At 42.3% G+C, this 20,477-nt stretch overlaps 1 protein-coding gene across 3 annotated transcripts in view; it reads left to right on the top strand.

The window, feature by feature from the left end:
- Nucleotides 1-20,477, top strand: part of LOC126470386 (carbohydrate sulfotransferase 5-like) — a 329,795-nt gene that overhangs the window by 17,317 nt on the left and 292,001 nt on the right. Inside the window, exon 2 of one of the 3 annotated variants that reach the window (XM_050098219.1) lies at nucleotides 3,162-3,279. The exons of the other annotated variants lie outside the window; for them this stretch is intronic. Within the exon in view, the coding sequence (XP_049954176.1) occupies nucleotides 3,251-3,279 (29 nt within the window). The 5' untranslated portion in view covers nucleotides 3,162-3,250. The remainder of the gene's footprint in view (nucleotides 1-3,161; nucleotides 3,280-20,477) is intronic. 3 annotated transcript variants of the gene reach the window in all.

Raw genomic sequence — 20,477 nt, 5'->3', positions numbered from 1 at the left:
GGAGAGAACGCCGTCAGAGTGCAGCCGCGAAGCACTGCATAATAAAAGTCCATGGTGCTCGCTTGCCAAGCTTTGATGTCTTTTCCATATCCCATCAGTGCAGGATAGCCACCAGGATAAAGTGGATGTGTATGCGGGGCGACGTCGACGAGAGAGGGCCCGCGCATCCTCAACGATCCGTCGGCATTCAGGGACAGTCAGGTGGTAAAAGTCTAATTTCCACAGGCCGCGGCTGTGCCACACCTGTTGGCGGACGAGGACGGCATCGCAAATTGTAGGCGTCGTGGTCAGAGAAAGCCAAAGGCCATATTTCGGCATGTAGAGTGTTGGCAGCAAGGGAATGTGTGAGATGTATACGGTCCAGGCGGCTGGACGAATGCGCCGTATAATATGTGAAACCTGCAAGGGTGCCATGAACCTTTGTCCATGTGTCAACAAGCTGAAGTCTGTCGATGATGACGGAGAAGGCCGCACACAGGAATGATGCGGAAGTTGGTCAGCAGGCTCTTATGTGGAGTTGAAGTCACCACCGAGGACCATTTCATCCAGGAGACCCTCAAAAAGCGGCGTTACTTCGTCAGCAAAGAAAATGTGTCGGTCACGACGTCGACTGGAGCCGGACGGCGCATATACATTGAGGATGTGGACGCCGAACAGCGTGAAAGTCATGCCTCTAGCATTAGGAAGGAACATTACATCTTTAGCAGGGAGTCCACAACCGAAGAGGAAGGCGACTCCACTACCGTTGTCAGAAGCATAGGAGATTGTGCTGTGTAGCAGTGGGGGCGTTGAAATTAGCGACGATCACTCCTCGGAGGAGGGCAATGTCGACATCAGCAGCATAAATGGTCTCTCCGAACATTGTCAGTTCGTGGGAAGCCCGAATGGTGGCCAGATTCATCGTCGCGATGCGGTAGTGTTGTGGGCGTGCTCCCACCATTGGCACAGATGTTCCGGCAGAGATGTCCGGCTGGCGTGTAACATCCGACACAGTCACTGTAGCCGCAGTAACTTGGTGGAAGGTGGGTCAGGCACCTTCAAGGGGCACTGACTGGCGGGAGGGCCACCATCGCGATCTGCTCCATCGTCGACATCACCAGCCCAGGAGACTGGAATAGGTGGCAAGCTACTGTCGCACTCATCGAGGGAGAGTTGTGGTGATGTTGCTGTAGCGGGGTCCAGAGACTCTCCCTCCATCGAATCCATCGTTGTTGGGTGGGATCGTTTCTCAGATGGGACATCAGGAGTGGTCACTCCAGTTGGCAGGGCGCTCAAAGGGAGAACACTGTCTTGTATCCACTCCACTGCCTGTGATGCCACATGAAGAAGTGTGTCGTCGGCTGGAGTTTGACTTCGCTTCTTCCGTTTTCGGGGTGACCACTGCTTTCGGAGGTGCTGTTCTGTATCAGAATGTTGACGTTCAATGTCCGAGGTCGCGCCTGTCTGAAGAAAAGCCGAGGTAGGCACCGCACTCACATCGATGTCCGTCGCAGCGGACAGACTGGTCATTGAGCTCTGGAGAGTTAGTGGTGTTGTAGCCATCGGAAGAGATGGTGCCGGTGAGGCCGTGGCAGCACCGTCATTTCCAGTGGGGAGTGCCGGGGGTGGAGGAGAGAACAGGAGCTTCCTGAAGTGACGCATGGGGGCTGCGTACGGCTGTGGCGTAGCTATCTGGTAAAGAAATGACCGTCGCATTGGGAGCTGCGTCACCGGTCGGGACCTGGAGTAAACGTCGGCAACCGGCACACATCCGCGGCTGGCCATCATACTTACCGATGGCTCTCACGCCACCAATCAGCAGATAGGATGGTACATGTTTGGAGAATTAGATTTTGATTTGGCAGACACCATTCAACACGTGGTATGTCGTGAACGTCTGCCATTTTTCTGCAATGTGCCCAGCAACATTGCCGTAGACTCGGAAAGCTTCGACGATCACGTCTTGTGGCACTTCGAAGGGGAGCTCAAAACCCGAATTGTTCGAAGACCGTAACCAGCGTGATCTACCGTTACCTCTCGAATATGCCCATCAGAATGCTTGAACTTGAGTCCGTGTGCGTGTTGTCGAACTTACCTTAGCAGATGCTTCCTCCGTAGTCATCTTAATATTAACTATACTGACAGTGATAGAGAAGTTAATACCTATCTCTTCCTAGGGGTCCAGACGTAACTCTTCGCGAATGAATTGTTCAATTTCATACCGCGTGGTCCAGCATGTTCGGCTTGGTATGTTACTTTAAGTGTCGCTCGGCATTAACAGTGCGCCATGAGGTGCAGTAGTAATGGACGCTACACAACACGAAATACCGCGACGCGGAAGTAAACAACTGCGGTGCGCTGTCCGGCGCGTGGAGCCGGTCCGTATGCGACCACTGCCTAAAGCAGACTGTACTTTGGCTATCTGAACACGCCTCCTGGATCGACCCAAATCTCCACATGTTACCATGTGTCCACGTCCTGCACTTCCACAGTTGCCATGATTGCCGCACAGAGAGAGACTTATTTATTATTGTCGCGGCCTGTTTAGACATGTAACACTATTTTGCAGCGTCTGTGTTTTTACGGTGTACTGTGCAGTGTCCTTCAGACATGTGTTCATCTATCGAAGCATATATGGAACCATGTATTGAACCCACAGTATTTGATATAGTAAGATTAAAGACCTTGTTAACAGCTGAGGCGCATAAGAAGCAGTCAAATAATAAACTGTATCCTTCGTAAATCCCAACACTGAAAGTTGTTAAATGGTTCAAATGGCTCTAAGCACTATGGGACTTAACATCTGAGGTCATCAGTACCGTAGACTTAGAACTACTTAAACCTAACCAACCTGAAGGACATCACACACATCCATGCCCGAGGCAGTATTCGAACCTGCGACCGTAGCAGGAGCGCGGTTCCGGACTGAAGCGCCTAGAACCGCTCGGTCACCGCGGCCGGCAAAAGTTTTAAGCTACGGATTAAAAAGGTTCCAGTGCAAATTAGGATCTTAGTCTGTAATGGATTCAGCACAATCGTGTTATGCTTATGTGGTATAATGCGTTTAATAACAGATACATACCATTCCATGCACATACGCTGGTAGCCTGGAAAGTGGGGAGGCTATAAAAACACTTATCCTTAGATTTTTTTTTGCTGATGTTTTTTTTCCTTTGTTTCAGGTGAGTAGAGTCTGCCACGGGTTACGAAGTGTGGTTGTATGAAACGCAAGTAGCTTGGCGCCCCGTTACGAAACTTATTTTGCCCACAAATGAGGTCAACTACTTGCTTCCAAATTTGGTGAGTTTTGTAATCTGTTGTTACATTTATCATATCTATTTATGGTCTGAACATTTCGCAGATGTATACAGCTTATGGGATGTTCACCTTTAGCTAAGCACACGAAAATCTTACACACACAGAAACTATGCGTTGACAGCTACTGTAGTGGTAAGTGTCTTAGAGAGACTAGATTAATGTAGCATATTTCGTCTTACTGATCGCAGTAAATTCTAGAAATAACTCTGAAATTAGAAGTCTTAACATAAAAACTTCTGTTAAATTTATATGGTTTTTTTTATAATAAAGAATGCTGCTTTCTTCGTGCTGAATCGTGAACACTTTTAATGCAGACGCTTTTCACCATTTGGTTAAAAGACATTGTCTGTGTATTTTCTGACACATTCGTAATTTTAGGTTTTACCAAACGTTGGTTATAGATGTAAAACATTCATTCCGAAACTGAAACAGTTTATGTCTTTGTTTGTACGTAAAATTAAGTGGTACTTGTAGCCAATTTTCTTTTTACATATCCGTACGACTACCCTGATTCTCCTACATGTGTCCACAGGTTGAGAATCGGATTTCACTGTAGAGAATTTGCCGCATATCCACATCGAACTTGCCTGATTTTCTTTTCGGTGAGATTTTGCTACGTGTTCAGTATCATTAATTTTAACGTCAGTTCGAGGAACATGTAGTGAAAATGACATTCTTAGCTGAAGATCACATCAGCACAGATAAAAAGAAAATGGACTGTGAGAACTTTTCCGTTTTGAGTAATAATCACGAATCGAATAACGCGGCCCCTCCCGCCGGAGGTTCGAGTCCTCCCTCGGGCATGGGTGTGTGTGTTGTCCTTAGCGTAAGTTAGTTTAAAGTAGTGCGTAAGTCTAGGAACCGATCACCTCAGCAATTTGGTCCCTTAGCAATTCACACACGTTTGAACATTTTGAGTAATAATCAATATGTGAAGTGTTTCAAATGCGTCATTATTTTAGGGTTACCAATAATTGTGTAATATCCAGGAGTCTGACTGAAGGTGTCTTTTGAATCAGAAGACGTCTATGTTAAAATATGTACATTGTTGCACGCAAAGAGCAGTTTGATTTATTATCAAAGAATATACAACATTATTGACATTTTCTATGTTAGGAATTCTAGCTTTAAAGCTATTTCTGGAATGTACGTCGGTTAGGAGCCGCAAAATATCCAAGAAGATACTTACGTCTTGTGAGAGACGTTACGGTGCAATAGCTGCGAACGTGAATCAGAATTAAAAATATAGACGTTACAGTGCTAAAGAGGCAGATTTGTCCATTGTAAAGGGACACAAAATTTTTATAGCTGGTGTGGAAAATGGCCATACCAACCAACTTGGCATTAAGTTATTTTAAGAGATTCCCCGTTGTTATTACTGGCAATAACACTTCTTAGTAAATATCTAAATTCTGATTTGCATATCTGTGCCACTGGTCTGTCTCAGTAGATGTTCTTGTGCCACAGGAATAACTGAGCTTCCATCCCTTGTCGTGCCAAACAGTATTCCTTGGTAAGAAGGTTGTAAACACGGTTCCTCAGCTTCTATAGGACAAAAAAGGAGTTTGTTTTTGATCACAATTTATTTATTACGGTGACCGTTTTCGACCACTACTGTGGTCATCTTCAGACCAGTGAGTAAGAACCTCCTCCTGCTGGAGAATCACTAGTAGTAGTGATTCTCCAGCAGAAGGAGGTTCTTAATCATTGGTCTGAAGATGACCACAGTAGTGGTCGTAACCGGTCACCGTAATAAATAAATTGGGATCAAGACTGTATTTGATAGTAAATATTTGTAACACATTGATAACTGTTCACTCCCATAATGTATTCAAAAGTAACAAAAAAGGAGTTACCCGAAGGATATGTAATGGCTGTGGTCTCGAAAACCAACACTAACGTTCGAGATGCTGTGTGCTGAACTCATGTCCCCCGATACCGCCAGCCAACAACTCCTACGGCAGAGGTTCGGTGAGCTGTCATCGCGTGCCCCCGGGTCTAATAAATGGTTCAAATGGCTCTGAGCACTATGGGACTTAACATCTGTGGTCATCTGTCCCCTAGAACTTAGAACTACTTAAACCTAACTAACCTAAGGACTTCACACACATCCATGCCCGAGGCAGGACTCGAACCTGCGACCGTAGCAGTCCCGCGGTTCCGGACTGAGCGCCTAGAACCGCTAGACCACCGCGGCCGGCCCGGGTCTAATAGCGAACTACTTTGGTTTATTTTGTTCTACTAAAATGTTGGTATTACCTTATAGACATAGGCTTTGTTTCCACAGTCGACTCACAAACATCGCGAATATGTGACGAAAACGAATGGGAGTAAAAGCCTCCTAGAAGTCTTGATATCAATTCAGACGACAAAGAAGCTAGAACTTGAGGAAAGCCATTTGTTTATTCTTGACAGCTGTTACAATCATCTGACATGAAAATAAATATGTCTATTAGTGATTAGCTGAGTAGCATTGGGTTTTTGGCGCAGGCAGCGAAAAATGAAAGTGAACCAAATGCTGTTGAGCTCAGAAGACAACACGAGCTGGTCAAGTGTGAGTATTCTGATCGTGGCATGCACTTCTGTGACGTAAATCAATTACTTTCAAAATGGTTCAAATGGCTCTGAGCACTATGGGACTTAACTTCTGAGGTCATCAATCCCTAGAACTTAGAACTACTTAAGCCTAACTAACCTAAGGACATCACACACACCCATGCCCGAGGCAGGATTCGAACCTGCGACCGCAGCGGTCGCGCGGTTCCAGACTGTAGCGCCTAGAACCGCTCGGCCATCCAGGCCGGCAAATCAATTATTTGATCTACTTTTTTTCCTCTGTTAATTTTGCATTCTATCATATCTTTTGGCGTGTCTCTGTACTGTTCTCTTTCTCGAAAGTATCTTTGGGTTGCATCTGGTTTCACAGCTCACTGTTTACAGCAGCGGACAGGAACAAGGACTACAATTTGACAGTAATCGGTATAGTCTTGAGCTGTAAATACTGAACTACAAGAAATTACACGGTTACTGGCGCCACAAAAAAATATGAAAAGCTTATCACCACTAAGGTAACATCCATAAACCCTACGACATTCTGTTCGGAGTAAGACCGTCAGTCCTCTCGCTTGCCATTGGCCGCACGCCATTCGCAACTTGTCATCCGCGTCCCTGTCAGCAATAAAACTACGTTCAGAGGTATCTTGCTTGTTATGGTCACACTTGTGAAAGTTTTGGGCTGCAGAGCTTAGGCTAGTGTCTTGGTTCAAATGGTTCAAATGGCTCTGAGCACTATGGGACTTAACATCTCTGGTCATCAGTCCCCTAGAACTTAGAACTACTTAAACCTAACTAACCTAAGGACATCACACACATTCATGCCCGAGGCAGGATTCGAACCTGCGACCGTAGCAGTCGCGCGGTTCCGGACTGAGCGCTAGTGTCTTTCCTACTCATTTAGATCCTTAGAGTGTTTTCCTCACTAGTTCAAAATGCAGGTACTGTCGAGAACAACAACGGCACTCACCAGTACGCAGACCATTTCACCATTCTGTGCCTCATTTTATGCAAATGCGGACGAAAAAAATGATCGTCCTCTGCTTTTGGCTGTCATTGTCACCTCTCATGGAAATATTGTGTTCGGCTTGAAATTTTTGCGTAGCTAGGTTGACGTGCAGCTAAACGAAGCTAATACAAGTATCATTGAAACCATCTACATCTACACTCCGCAAGCCACCTGACGGTGTGTGGCGGAGGGTACCTTGAGTACCTCTATCGGTTCTCCCTTCTATTCCAGTCTCGTATTGTTCGTGGAAAGAAGGATTGTCGGTATGCCTCTGTGTGGGCTCTAATCTCTCTGAATTTATCCTCATGGTCTCTTCGCGAGATATACGTAGGAGGGAGCAATATACTGCTTGACTCTTCGGTGAAGGTATGTTCTCGAAACTTTGACAAAAGCCCGTACCGAGCTACTGAGCGTCTCTCCTGCAGAGTCTTCCACTGGAGTTTATCTATCATCTCAGTAACGCTTTCGCGATTACTAAATGATCCTGTAACGAAGCGCGCTGCTCTCCGTTGGATCTTCTCTATCTCTTCTATCAACCCTATCTGGTACGGATCCCACACTGCTGAGCAGTATTCAAGCAGTGGGCGAACAAGCGTACTGTAACCTACTTCCTTTGTTTTCGGATTGCATTTACTTAGGATTTTTCCAATGAATCGATCTGGCATCTGCTTTACCGACGATCAAATGTATGTGATCATTCCATTTTAAATCACTCCTAATGCGTACTCCCAGATAATTTATGGAATTAACTGCTTCCAGTTGCTGACCTGCTATATTGTTGCTAAATGATATGTGATCTTTCTTTCTATGTATTCGCAGCACATTACACTTGTCTACATTGAGATTTAATTGCCATTCCCTGCACCATGCGTCAATTCGCTGCAGATCCTCCTGCATTTCATTACAATTTTCCATTGTTAAAACCTCTCGATATACCACGGCATCATCTGCAAAAAGCCTCAGTGAACTTCCGATGTCATCCACAAGGTCATTTATGTATATTGTGAATAGCAACGGTCCTACGACACTCCCCTGCGGCACACCTGAATCACTCTTACTTCGGAAGACTTCTCTCCGTAGAGAGATCCTCGACGCTACAGTGTTTGCTTATTTTAAGAAGCACTGCTCCTGATTATCTTAGAAGAAAAGTAACCGAGATACAAACGTTAAGAATGGTAATGTCCCACAGAAATATCATTGTGTAAGGCTCTGCAGGATCAACCCGCAATGCGACTGCAGTAGCAATAGCCGCCTTCAGCAGACGTAAACATCAGTAACTCCTCTGCTATCGGGCAAAATTGTTATCTAAAAATGTTCCAGAATGTGTCTTGAACAGTTAGTTGATGAGACAACAAACTCGCAAGGAAGCGTAATACGAATTCTAGTAACAAACATCGTCAAATCTTTCCATTCACTGAATACTTAGATGCAAATCAGCCATCATAGATTGTTATAGTGTCATAGATCGCTAGAATTAAACTAAAAATTAAGAAAAACAAGAAGATATTTCTGCTTAACGAGGGCTTCAATAAAATTATCAAAATCTAACTAAACAACCAGTAGCAAACATTGAGTTTTGTGGAGAAGTATGAGGAGAATATGTGGCACAAATTGAGAATTATTTAAGGACACGTGCTTACACGCTGCCGCCGTAGAAGATATTAAGGGATGCAAAGGGCTTATAGTTTCCTGACGATATTACAGGGATATACTGCAAAAACAGAAGTACCGCTTAGCAAATTATGTGAAACAGAAAAATTGCTGACAAACATCAACTGAACAAAGTCAAAACAAGTGTAAAGGAATGTATGCAGGAAATTATCAGTGAATTTGAAAGCAAGATTTTAACTACCGAGTTGCTACCAAACGTTAAGACAGTTTTGGATCCACTTAATATCGGTCAGTCATCTGTCTGGATGCTCGGTGGTCATGATGGCACCGCAATGGCAGATGACAAAAAGCTTGACATTACATACATATTTTTATGAACAAAACGCTTATTATTTAACTGTGTAACTGATTTCAGGGAATTACCGGCCAAACCGGTTATTATCCAAAATAAATACACTGCTGATGTGGTCTGCGATTTTCTTCAGTGAGTCAGTATTGGCCATGGTTCCCTAAGATTCCCGTAGAGACTTCATCGTAGACAATTGTGTCGTCAGGATTGCCGCATGGAAGTACGATAGGACAGCTGTCATTCTCTATATACATAAATGATCCGAGGGATAGGGGGAACAGCAGTTTGCGGCTGTCTTCTGATGATGCTGTGGTGTACGGGAAGGTGTCGTCGTTGAAAGACTGTAGCAGGGTACAAGATAACTTAAACAAAATTTTTAATTGATGTGATGAATGACAGCTAGCTCTAAATGTAGAAAAATGGAAGTTAATGCAGATGAGTAGGAAAAACAATCCCGTAGTGTTGGAATACAGCAGTAGCAGTGTGCTACTTGACGCAATCAGGTCGATTAAATATCTAGGCGTAATGTAGCAAGCGATATGAAATGGGTTAGAGCATTTAAGGATTGTAGTACGGAAGGCGAATGGTCAACTTCGACTTATTAGGAGGGTTTCAGAAAACTGTGGCTCATCTGGAATGGAGACCGCATGTAGAAGACTAGTGCGACAGATTCTTGAGTATTGCTCGAATGACTGGGATCCCCAACAGTTCGGATTAAAGGAAGACACCGAGGCGATTCAGAGGCGGGCGGCCAATTCTTGAGTACACCTCGAGTGATTGAAATCACCACCAGGTCAGATTAACGGAAGACATCGAAGCGATTCGGAGGCGGGCTGCTAGATTTGTTACCCGTAGTTTCGATCAACACACAAGTATTACGCCGACGATTCTGGAACTTAAATGGGAATCCCTGGACGGAAGACGACGTTCTATCCGTGAAGCACTATTGAGAAAGTACAGATAAGCGGCATTTGAAGCTGACTGCAGAACGTTCGTACTGCCGCCAACGTAGGTTGTACGTTTCGCGTAGGGCGCACGAACATAAGATAAGAGAAATTAGGACTCGTACGGAGGCATATAAATTGTCGTTTTCCCTCGCTCTAGTTGTTAGTGGAACAGGACTGGACATGATCAGTGGTGGTGCAACGTACCATCCGCCACGCACCATACGGTGTCTTGCGGATTGTGTGTGTAGACGTAGATGTAGACTTTAAGAGTAAAAAGGCAAGATGAAATTAAAATTTTTTTCACAGACTCTACATCTACATACATTCTCTATAAGCCACCATACGGTGCATGGCTACTGTTTGTCATTTTCTTTCCTGTTCCACTCGCAAATGAAGCGAGGGAAAAACGATTGTCTGCTTGCTCCCGTACGTGCCTTGTCTTCGCGACCCTTACGCGAGCTCTATGTTGGTGGCACTAGGATCGTTCTGCAGTGTGTCGCAAATGCTGTTTCTCTACATTTTCCTGATAAAATTGCAGCCATTCTCCAACAGTTGTAATTTTGTTGTCTATATCATAAACATAATTCCTCAATAGTGTTTCGCGAGAGGAACTTCATCTTCACTCCAAGGGTGTCCATTTGAATTCACGCAGCATTTCCTTCATACAGGCGTCTTGATCGAAACTACCAGTAACAGCATGCCGCTGAATTGCTTCGAGGTATCCCTTCAATCATATCTCGTGGGTATTCCAAACACTCGAGTAATAATCAAGAATGGGTTGCACTAGCGTTTTATTCGAGGTCGCATTCCTTGATGAGCTACAGTGTCCTAGAATTCTCCCAACAAACCGAAGTTGATCATTCGCTGTCTCTACAACCGACCTTTCGCGCTCGTTCCAGCTTATGTCGCTTTCCAACGTTATTCCTCGTTATCTAACTGACGTGGCAGCACACTACTAGTACTGTATTCCGAGCAATGCATCGTAGGTTTTCTAACTCACCTTCATTAACATACATCACATGAAATAGAAGTTGTAAGTCATACCGTATCCTACAGTCACTCAAAAACGACACCTCCCCGTGCACCACTGTATCATCAGCAAACAGCAGCAGACTGCTGTTGACCTTGTCCGTCATATGATTTATGTACATAGAGAACAAAAACAGATTAATTACATTTTCCTGGGGAATCCTGGTGATATATTTGTTGGCGATGAACACTCACCGTCCAGGATGACATACTGGGTTCTATTACCTAAAAAGTGTTCGAGCAACTTACATAACTGGTAACCAATATGATCTGACCTCCGTTAACAGTCTGCAGTGTGCCACTTTCCGGAAATACTGGAATGCGCTATCCACCTGTTGCGCTTCATCCATGTGCCGCAGGATATCGTGCAAGAAAAGGGCAAGTTGAGTTCCGCACGAGAGATGCTTTCTGAATCCTTGTTGAGTTGTTGTTATAAGCTTGTCCACCGCGGGGAAATTTCTTGTATATGCTCAAGAATTCTGAAAAAACGGACGTTAAGGATATTGGTATATAATTTTGTGGGTCTGTTCTTCTACGCTTCTTGTATACGGGAGCCACTTGGGTATTTTTTCAGTCACTTAGTACTTTCTGCTGGGCGAAATACTCGCATTAAATGCAGGCTATGTATGGCGTCAGTGCCGAGGAGTACTCTCTTTAAAACCGAATTGGGACTCCATCTGGACGTGGCGACTTTCAGCTGCTTTACAACGCAAGGTATGCTTATTTACATGTTCCATGTACTCCTTATGGAGGTTTTGTGGCGATCAAACGATGCTACCCATGTCTTTACGATCTTCTTGCGTGAATGACTTTTTTAAAAGCGAGATTTAAAACTTCAGCTTTTCTTTCACTGTCTTCTATTCTCACACCAAAGTGGTCGAAGAGTTACTGGATAGAAGCCAGTGAGTTAGCATAGGACCTGAATTTTCTCGTGCTCAGTAAGATCTTTCGCTAAGAGTATGACGACGGCAGGTGGTATATGCATGGGGCATTTCTACTAACGTCTGCCTGTCGACATTTCCACTTTTTTTACCGAAAGTGGAACAACCTCTGCATTTTCCAAATGTTGTTATTAAGCCACGGTGGGTCTTTTACGTCCTTAATCCACTTAGTTCGGCAAATACTTCTTCAGAGAGCAATTGACAAAACGTTTAGGCTTTTCCCATAATTCCTCTCCGTCCATCACGTTGGAACTAAATTATGTCCATTCATTTTCTAATAGGGAAAGTATTTGGGCTGGAACAAACAAATTTATACAACAATTCCGTGAGGAATCATTTAAAGGTTTCTTACTGCACCGGTGATTTTCGTTTATCTGCAAACTTCTGCAGTCGTTCATTAAAGGCTGCTGAGTATGCTTTGAAATGAAGTTACATTTTGTGGAGCTAATTGTGTTGTGAAGCTTCAGGTGGGCCAGAGTTCGGCAATCAACCTGCAAGGCGGCGCGTAAATAATCTTCGTCGTTTAGAAGAGCCTGAAAACTATTTTTACTGTCAGCCAAAAAGCGATGGAGAACATACTGACCATAATTTCCTAACTGCAAGTCCACATTACTCATTGTGCTCAATGAAAGAAAATGTTCCTACCTGCGTTATTTACTCAGTGGAATCAGGAACAGCCGGCCGGTGTGGCCGTGCGGTTCTAGGCGCTTCAGTCTGGAACCACGAGACCGCTACGGTCGCAGGTTCGAATCCTGCCTTGGGCATGGATGTGTGTGATGTCCTAAATTAGTTAGGTTTAAGTAGTTCTAAGTTCTAGGGGACTGATGACCTCAGTTGTTAAGTCCCATAGTGCTCAGAGACATTTTTGATCAGGAACAATGACTATAAATAAAAGTCTCGAGTTTTAACTGATTGATACGTTCACTAAAACTTCACTCGCACAAAATAGGGTATAATAAAACTACTACTACTACTACTACTACTACTAATAATAATAATAATAATAATTTTTATTATTATTAAAAGAATAGGCCTCCGGTATGTTCTGCCAGTCGTAAAAGGCGACGAAAAGAACAAACCACTAATAGGGCTAAGCCCCCTTTTAGTGTGATTAGTTCGTTCAGGACAGAACTAAAGAAGCCTCGGACAAGCGCCGTCATGGTCGGGGACGACGCTTGAACCCTATGACCGCTCACAATGGTAACGACACTGCTAGCCAACTGGAAAATGATTCAAATCCAAATAGAGGTGTTTTGCAGGATATGCTTCCTGCAACCACCCTAGAAGGAAAACAAAGACAGGGGATGAGATGGTCAGATGAAGTTAATCGACGCCTCATGTTCTGTTATTACCAAGCAACAAACCTAGGAACCAACGCAACTGGATACAGATCACAAGTATACACAACATTTATTACCAGATACCCAGAATTAAAATTTTTAACAGAACAACGACTAGCTGATCAGATCCGTGTAATAATCAGAAATAACAGGATACCCCAGTCAGAACTAGAAAACATTAAACAACAAGTACAACAAATACTGGAACAAAATAATGTGCAATCAGAAGAAGAAGAAGAAAATACAGTAATGGACTCAAACATCCCAGAGCAAACAAACAAAGAACAACACGCATCAATTAAACAGTCAGAGGAAAACGAAATCTTAAGACAGCCACCAGAACAAGCACAAATAGAACACGAAGTGACACACATGTTAGATATAGAAGAAAAATTTCAGCTGACATATACAGAATACAAAGACACAAATACAGACATTAGACCATTCTTGCATAGACCGCCAAATAACCCACAAGTCGAAACAACAATAAAAACTATCAACACAATCATACACAACAAAATAAATGAAAACACAATTATGGAAGAGTTACAACTACTGGTTTATATAGGAGCACTCACTACACTAAATATGCACACTAGGCAGAAATCAGAACCAACCAACACACAGAAGAAACCCACAAAACCAGCATGGCAACACAGGCTACATATCAGAATAGAAAAACTGAGAAAAGACATCGGACAGCGAACACAATTTATAAGAAATGAAATGTCAGAAAAAAACGAAAAAGGTTAGGTAAAATCTCACAACAAGAAGCGATAGAGCAATTAGATGAAAAGAAGCAGAAATTACAAGCATTGGCCAAACGACTTAGAAGATACAAAAAAAGTGAAAATAGAAGGAAACAAAACCAAACATTCAACACAAACCAAAAGGAATTTTACCAGACAATAGATAACACACACATTAAAATAGACAATCCACCAAACATAACAGACATGGAACACTTCTGGAGCAACATATGGTCAAACCCGGTAGAACATAACAGGCATGCACGGTGGATACAAGCAGAAACAGATACATACAAGATGATACCACAAATGCCTGAAGTGATAATTTTGCAACATGAAGTCACCCAAGCAATTAATTCTACTCACAATTGGAAAGCCCCTGGAAAAGATAAAATAGCAAATTTCTGGCTAAAGAAATTCACCTCAACACATTCGCATCTAACTAAATTATTTAACAGTTACATTGCAGACCCATACACATTCCCTGATACACTTACACATGGAATAACTTATCTGAAACCTAAAGATTAAGCAGACCCAGCAAACCCAGCTAAATATCGCCCCATAACATGCCTACCAACAATATACAAAATGTTAACTTCAGTCATTACACAGAAATTAATGACACATACAACACAGAACAAAATTATAAATGAAGAACAAAAAGGCTGCTGCAAAGGAGCACGAGGATGTAAAGAGCAACTGATAATAGATGCAGAGGTGACATATCAAGCTAAAACTAAACAAAGGTCGCTACACTATGCATACATTGATTACCAAAAAGCTTCTGATACTGTATCCCACTCATGGTTACTACAAATATTGGAAATATACAAAGTAGATCCTAAATTGATACAGTTCCTAAACATAGTAATGAAAAATTGGAAAACCACACTTAATATCCAAACTAATTCAAATAATATCACATCACAGCCAATACAGATTAAGCGTGGAATACACCAAGGAGACTCATTAAGTCCTTTCTGGTTCTGCCTTGCTCTGAACCCACTATCCAACATGCTAAATAATACAAATTATGGATACAATATTACTGGAACATACCCACACAAAATCACACATCTGCTATACATGGATGATCTAAAACTACTGGCAGCAACAAATCAACAACTCAACCAATTACTAAAGATAACAGAAGTATTCAGCAATGATATAAATATGGCTTTTGGAACAGACAAATGTAACAAAAATAGCATAGTCAAGGGAAAACACACTAAACAAGAAGATTACATATTGGATAACCACAGCGACTGCATAGAAGCGATGGAAAAAACAGATGCCTATAAATATATAGGATACAGCAAAAAATAGGAATAGATAATAAAAATATTAAAGAAGAACTAAAAGAAAAATATAGACGAAGACTAACAAAAATACTGAAAACAGAATTGACAGCAAGAAACAAGACAAAAGCTATAAATACTTATGCTATACCAATATTGACCTACTCATTTGGAGTAGTGAAATGGAGTAATACAGACCTAGAAGCACTCGATACACTTACACGATCACAATGCCACAAATATAGAATACATCACATGCATTCAGCAACTGAAAGATTCACATTAAGCAGAAAGGAAGGAGGAAGGGGATTTATCGACATAAAAAACCTACATTATGGACAGGTAGACAATTTAAGAAAATTTTTTATAGAACGAGCAGAAACTAGCAAAATACACGAAGCAGTCACTCATATAAATACATCGGCTACACCGCTGCAATTTCATAACCACTTCTAAAACCCTTTAGATCACATAACATCAACAGATACGAAGAAAGTAAATTGGAAAAAGAAAACACTACATGGCAAGCACCCGTATCATCTAACACAGCCACACATCGATCAAGACGCATCCAACACATGGCTAACAAAAGGCAATATATACAGTGAGACGGAAGGATTCATGATTGCAATACAGGATCAAACAATAAACACCAGATATTACAGCAAGCATATTATTAAAGATCCCAATACCACAACAGATAAATGCAGACTTTGCAAACAACAAATAGAAACAGTAGATCACATCACAAGCGGATGTACAATACTAGCAAATACAGAATACCCCGGAAGACATGACAATGTAGCAAAAATAATACATCAACAGCTTGCCTTACAACATAAACGTATAAAACAGCATGTTCCCACATACAAGTATGTATCACAAAATGTACTGGAGAACGATGAATACAAATTATACTGGAACAGAACCATTATAACAGATAAAACAACAGCACATAACAAACCTGACATCATACTCACCAATAAAAAGAAGAAATTAACACAACTAGTCGAAATATCCATACCCAATACAACAAATATACAAAAGAAAACAGGAGAAAAAATTGAAAAATACATCCAACTGGCTGAGGAAGTGAAGGACATGTGGCATCAGGATAAAGTTGACATTATATCAATTATACTATCAACTACAGGAGTCATACCACACAATATCCACCAGTACATCAATGCAATACAGCTACATCCAAACTTATATATACAACTACAGAAATGTGTAATTATTGACACTTGTTCAATTACCCGAAAGTTCCTAAATGCAATGTAACATATACCGTACAGTTAAAAGGAAGTCACGCTTGATCAAGGTCCGCGTCACCTTCCATTTTTAACCATACATAACGTCTGAGACAAGAAAGAAATAATAATAATGTCCCTGTCGGCGGGCCGCGGTGGCGGAGCGGTTCTAGGCGCTTCAGTCCGGAACCGTGCGACTGCTACGGTCGCCGGTTCGAATCCTGCCTCGGGCATGGATGTGTGTGATGTCCTTAGGTTAGTTAGGTTTAAGTAGTTCTAAGTTCTAGGGGACTGATGACCTCAGATGTTAAGTCCCATCGTGCTCAGAGCCATTTGAACGATTTTTTGGTCCCTGTCGGAAACAGCAGTATTAACACTTTAGAGGCGACCTCTGCGGGAAGTTGCAGGGAAAATGGTCTATCGCCCTGACTTCTAATCACCAAAAGTAAATTGCTCACTTTAAAAGTGAAAATAATTTCCCCAATTCCCACGCGGTTTTGTCGACATGACGGGCGACACACAAACAGCAACTTCCATGAGAGATACGCGATTCACGACGGCGTACAGTTCTCGCGAGTTCACCTCCGACTTTACAGAAAACGCTTTTTGTAGCTGCCTGGCTCTGACGTCATCGGAGACACAGCGCACGCAGGCGTTTGACTGACGCAGACAGATTGATATCTCGTGCGAAGTGTCTCTTCTCACTGCGTCTGTGGTTGTGTTTATAAATGGGCACAGCGAAACGCCGAACGAAACATCTGCTATCAACCGCTCTAAGCACAGGTAGCTGCATTTCAATTTTCTCGGACGGAACTGCCCCGTGAGATTCCTTGTAATTATTGTTATTTACAATAAAGTGCTGAAACTTGGTGCAGTTGTATTGTTTCATCAATGTAGTCGAATGTTGTAATTACAACTTCCTATAACAAATAGAAATGATACTTTATTTATTATGAAAAAGCACATTTTCATTACAAATTTGGTGTTTCAGTAAATAACTTGAACACTAATAGAGGTAGCTTATTGTAGTTACAGGTATAAGACTAAGATCAAATTGAGGCTACATACGAATTTTCATCTTTCATAGTCTGATGTACAGCGTCTTCAGTTTTTCGTAAAAACGCCGAATTTGACCAAAATAGTGCTCTGATCAAGTTGAGACTTGTAACGTTTAATTGTGACGTACATTTGCACATTTTGAGCAGTTTTTAGCTTTCTAGCTTCGTTATTTAGCGCCACTTATTTTTTTCTTAAATTCGTATATTTAGCGAAACATATTCATTTGATCATTCTGAGACTTCACAATGTTGACATTAATATATTGAAGCATACACTAGCAAAGTTTGGAAAAGTTACTTTAATTTTTAATTTCGCTTTTTGATTAAGGTGCAGTCCTTTTTATACTATGCACAGAAGCTTTATGATCACGTGGCGCTGGTGGTAGTGAACTGGGGTAAATACCGACACATTCGCTTGCCTCTGTACCACTTACAATGATACAGCGCTGGTTTCGACTCAAGCCCTGCTATGTATTGCGATTAGTTGAGATAAAGTCACGACGAACTCGTCTTCTCTAAAATGCTATTGGTGCAGATGTTGAAATATTGGCATATTTTCTGGTATAAAATAACAATCTAATGCCAGTGATGACAGTGGCGAACAACTCACCCCAAGCGGTAGTGGTACAGCAAGCTGGAGAAGAGGCGACGGAAGCAGTGAAAGTGAGTGCCAACCTTCTCATAATAAAGACCTTAAAGTTGAAAGTGTCGTCATGGTGTTTGATGACAACACACTAGATAACATATACAATGATTATCACGACAGAGGTTACAGCATATATGACAAGTTCCTGAAAAGATACCCTAAACTGAAGGCTAAAGCAATATTAAAAGCGTACTGGACTTTGTGAAAAAAAAAAAGAAAACTCTGCAGTTTACAAAGGAAATTGTTTACTGCTGTTCAATATAATCAAGTAGTGTATAATGGCGAATATTGATGAAGCGCGAGAATGCGGTTCTTCCGTTCAGTATAGACTTCTTCGTAATTGGGCATCGGACATAGCCAGAAATCTCTGCCGTGCAAAACCTTACAGCGTAACTGGGATTTATTACTAATTTGAAAAATCGACATAGGACGTTTTTTACAAAATTATCATTCGACCTTTAAGTATCGTAGCCCAACGCTAAACTGGACACGTAACTATCGCGAACTAAGTAGCCACTGGGAACTAAGATCGACGTTCAACCACAATAGAATGCGAATATTACGACTACTAGCCCGAATAAATACCTATGAACGAAGGCAGAATCTTCGCACACAGCACACAATACAACAGAATTCCAAATGAACGGCCTGGTCCATAAAGCAAGGTAATAGCTGTATTCGGATAACGACGTAACTGTTTCTTTGGTAACGAAATACTGTGAAATACGAAACAGCAGTGACTGTGTTACTAAGAATTACAATGCAATGTGTGTTTTTTTTGACATGCATGCATTTTACTGATTAGTAACACAAGCACTACTATTTCCTGTTTATTCCCCGACAGCAGGCTCTTGACTCTCCGTAAATATGTCCTTCCTGGATGGGAGTATACGTAACATATGAATGCAGGTTGTATGTAACACATGGACGACGACATACGGAAGTTTAGGTCTGGGCGTGATTCGTGCTCGGATGGCCGAAGCGGTTAAGGCGAAAGCTCGTTTGAAGCGGGAAGTGCGGGTTCGAGTCCCGGTCAGGCACAAATTTTCATTGTCATCATTCCGGTAGATGCATAACAGACATCTCCACGTGACGTGTTTGCCGTCATCCCTAGGCTTGCGGCGGCCGAAGGCGAACTATGAGCCGTAGAAATATTACAGGGTTATTCATAAGTACCTGCGGGGTTTCAGAAGAAACAGTGCGAAAGCTGCAGCACTTACACGACGATGACACATACGAGTGGCTAGAGCATCCCGCCATCTTTCTATTCGTAATACGCGCCATGACGTAGTTGTACTAGGAGGATGCATTTCAGAACATGTAGACGAATCATCTGCTCCGTATTGGTTCAAATGGCTCTGAGCACTATGGGACTTAACAGCTGAGGTCATCAGTCCCCTAGAACTTAGAACTACTTAAACCTAACTAACCTAAGGACGACACACACATCCATGCCCGAGGCAGGATTCGAACCTGCGACCGTAGCGGTCACGCGGTTCTAGACTGAAGCGCCTAGAACCGCTCGGCCACTCCAGCCGGCGCTCCGTATTGTCTCATCGAATTAGTTCGCGCCTGCAGATAGACATTGAATGAACAGATGTCCAAACCGGGCTGTTATCGCGTCTATCAGGACAATTTGTGTCTGCCGCATCACAAACGTCTCTTTCACGTCAGTTTACGCGTACTTTGTACCATGACTAGGTATTTTTCTGTATGTTCTGTAGTTTTCGTCTTCTCAAACCTCAGAGGTACTTACGAATAACCGTCTATCGTCACCACTCTCAAGAGTCTGCCTCCATGGCACTGGAGTGGCGGTACGTTCGACAACTGATTCTTGATTATTGTTCATTCTGACGGGACTCATCGATTTGTAATAACGGAAGAGGACGAGAAAATTCGTCACAGATTCGTTTAATTAGCATTCAAATAAACGGTCGAGGAAGTGCAGTGGAAGACGTTACAAGAAAATCGCAAGCTATTATGGAGAATTTTAACGTTATAATTTCGAAGCGTCATGTACCAATACTAGTCAGTCTTCCACATTGTGTAATGACCTCTAGGCTGAAAATATAGAAATCTGGGCATATACCGACGGATACTGGCAATCTTTCGTCTTGTGCGTAATCTGTGAATTTAATAGGAAGGGAGAAAACGTTTCTGCTTTGCCATTAATACATCCGGCTGTCACTCTGATTAATGACTCATTGGAAGACATTAAGGGATTTCTGCTACCCTGACTTGAATGGCTGCAATTTCTAATTAATTTGGTATTAATTTGTAACAGTATTTTTAATGGCTAGCCAGACAATAATAATAATAATAATAATAATAATAATGCGTTGTAGCTCTTCGCCACCGTCTTAAGAAAAGGCCACTGTGCCTTGAATCTCGTGT

This window comes from Schistocerca serialis, chromosome 3, assembly GCF_023864345.2.
Source record: "Schistocerca serialis cubense isolate TAMUIC-IGC-003099 chromosome 3, iqSchSeri2.2, whole genome shotgun sequence".
NCBI classification, from domain to species: Eukaryota; Metazoa; Arthropoda; class Insecta; order Orthoptera; family Acrididae; genus Schistocerca; species Schistocerca serialis.
The sequence above is the reverse complement of the archived record's forward strand: the minus strand, read 5'-3'. Positions and strand labels throughout refer to the sequence as shown.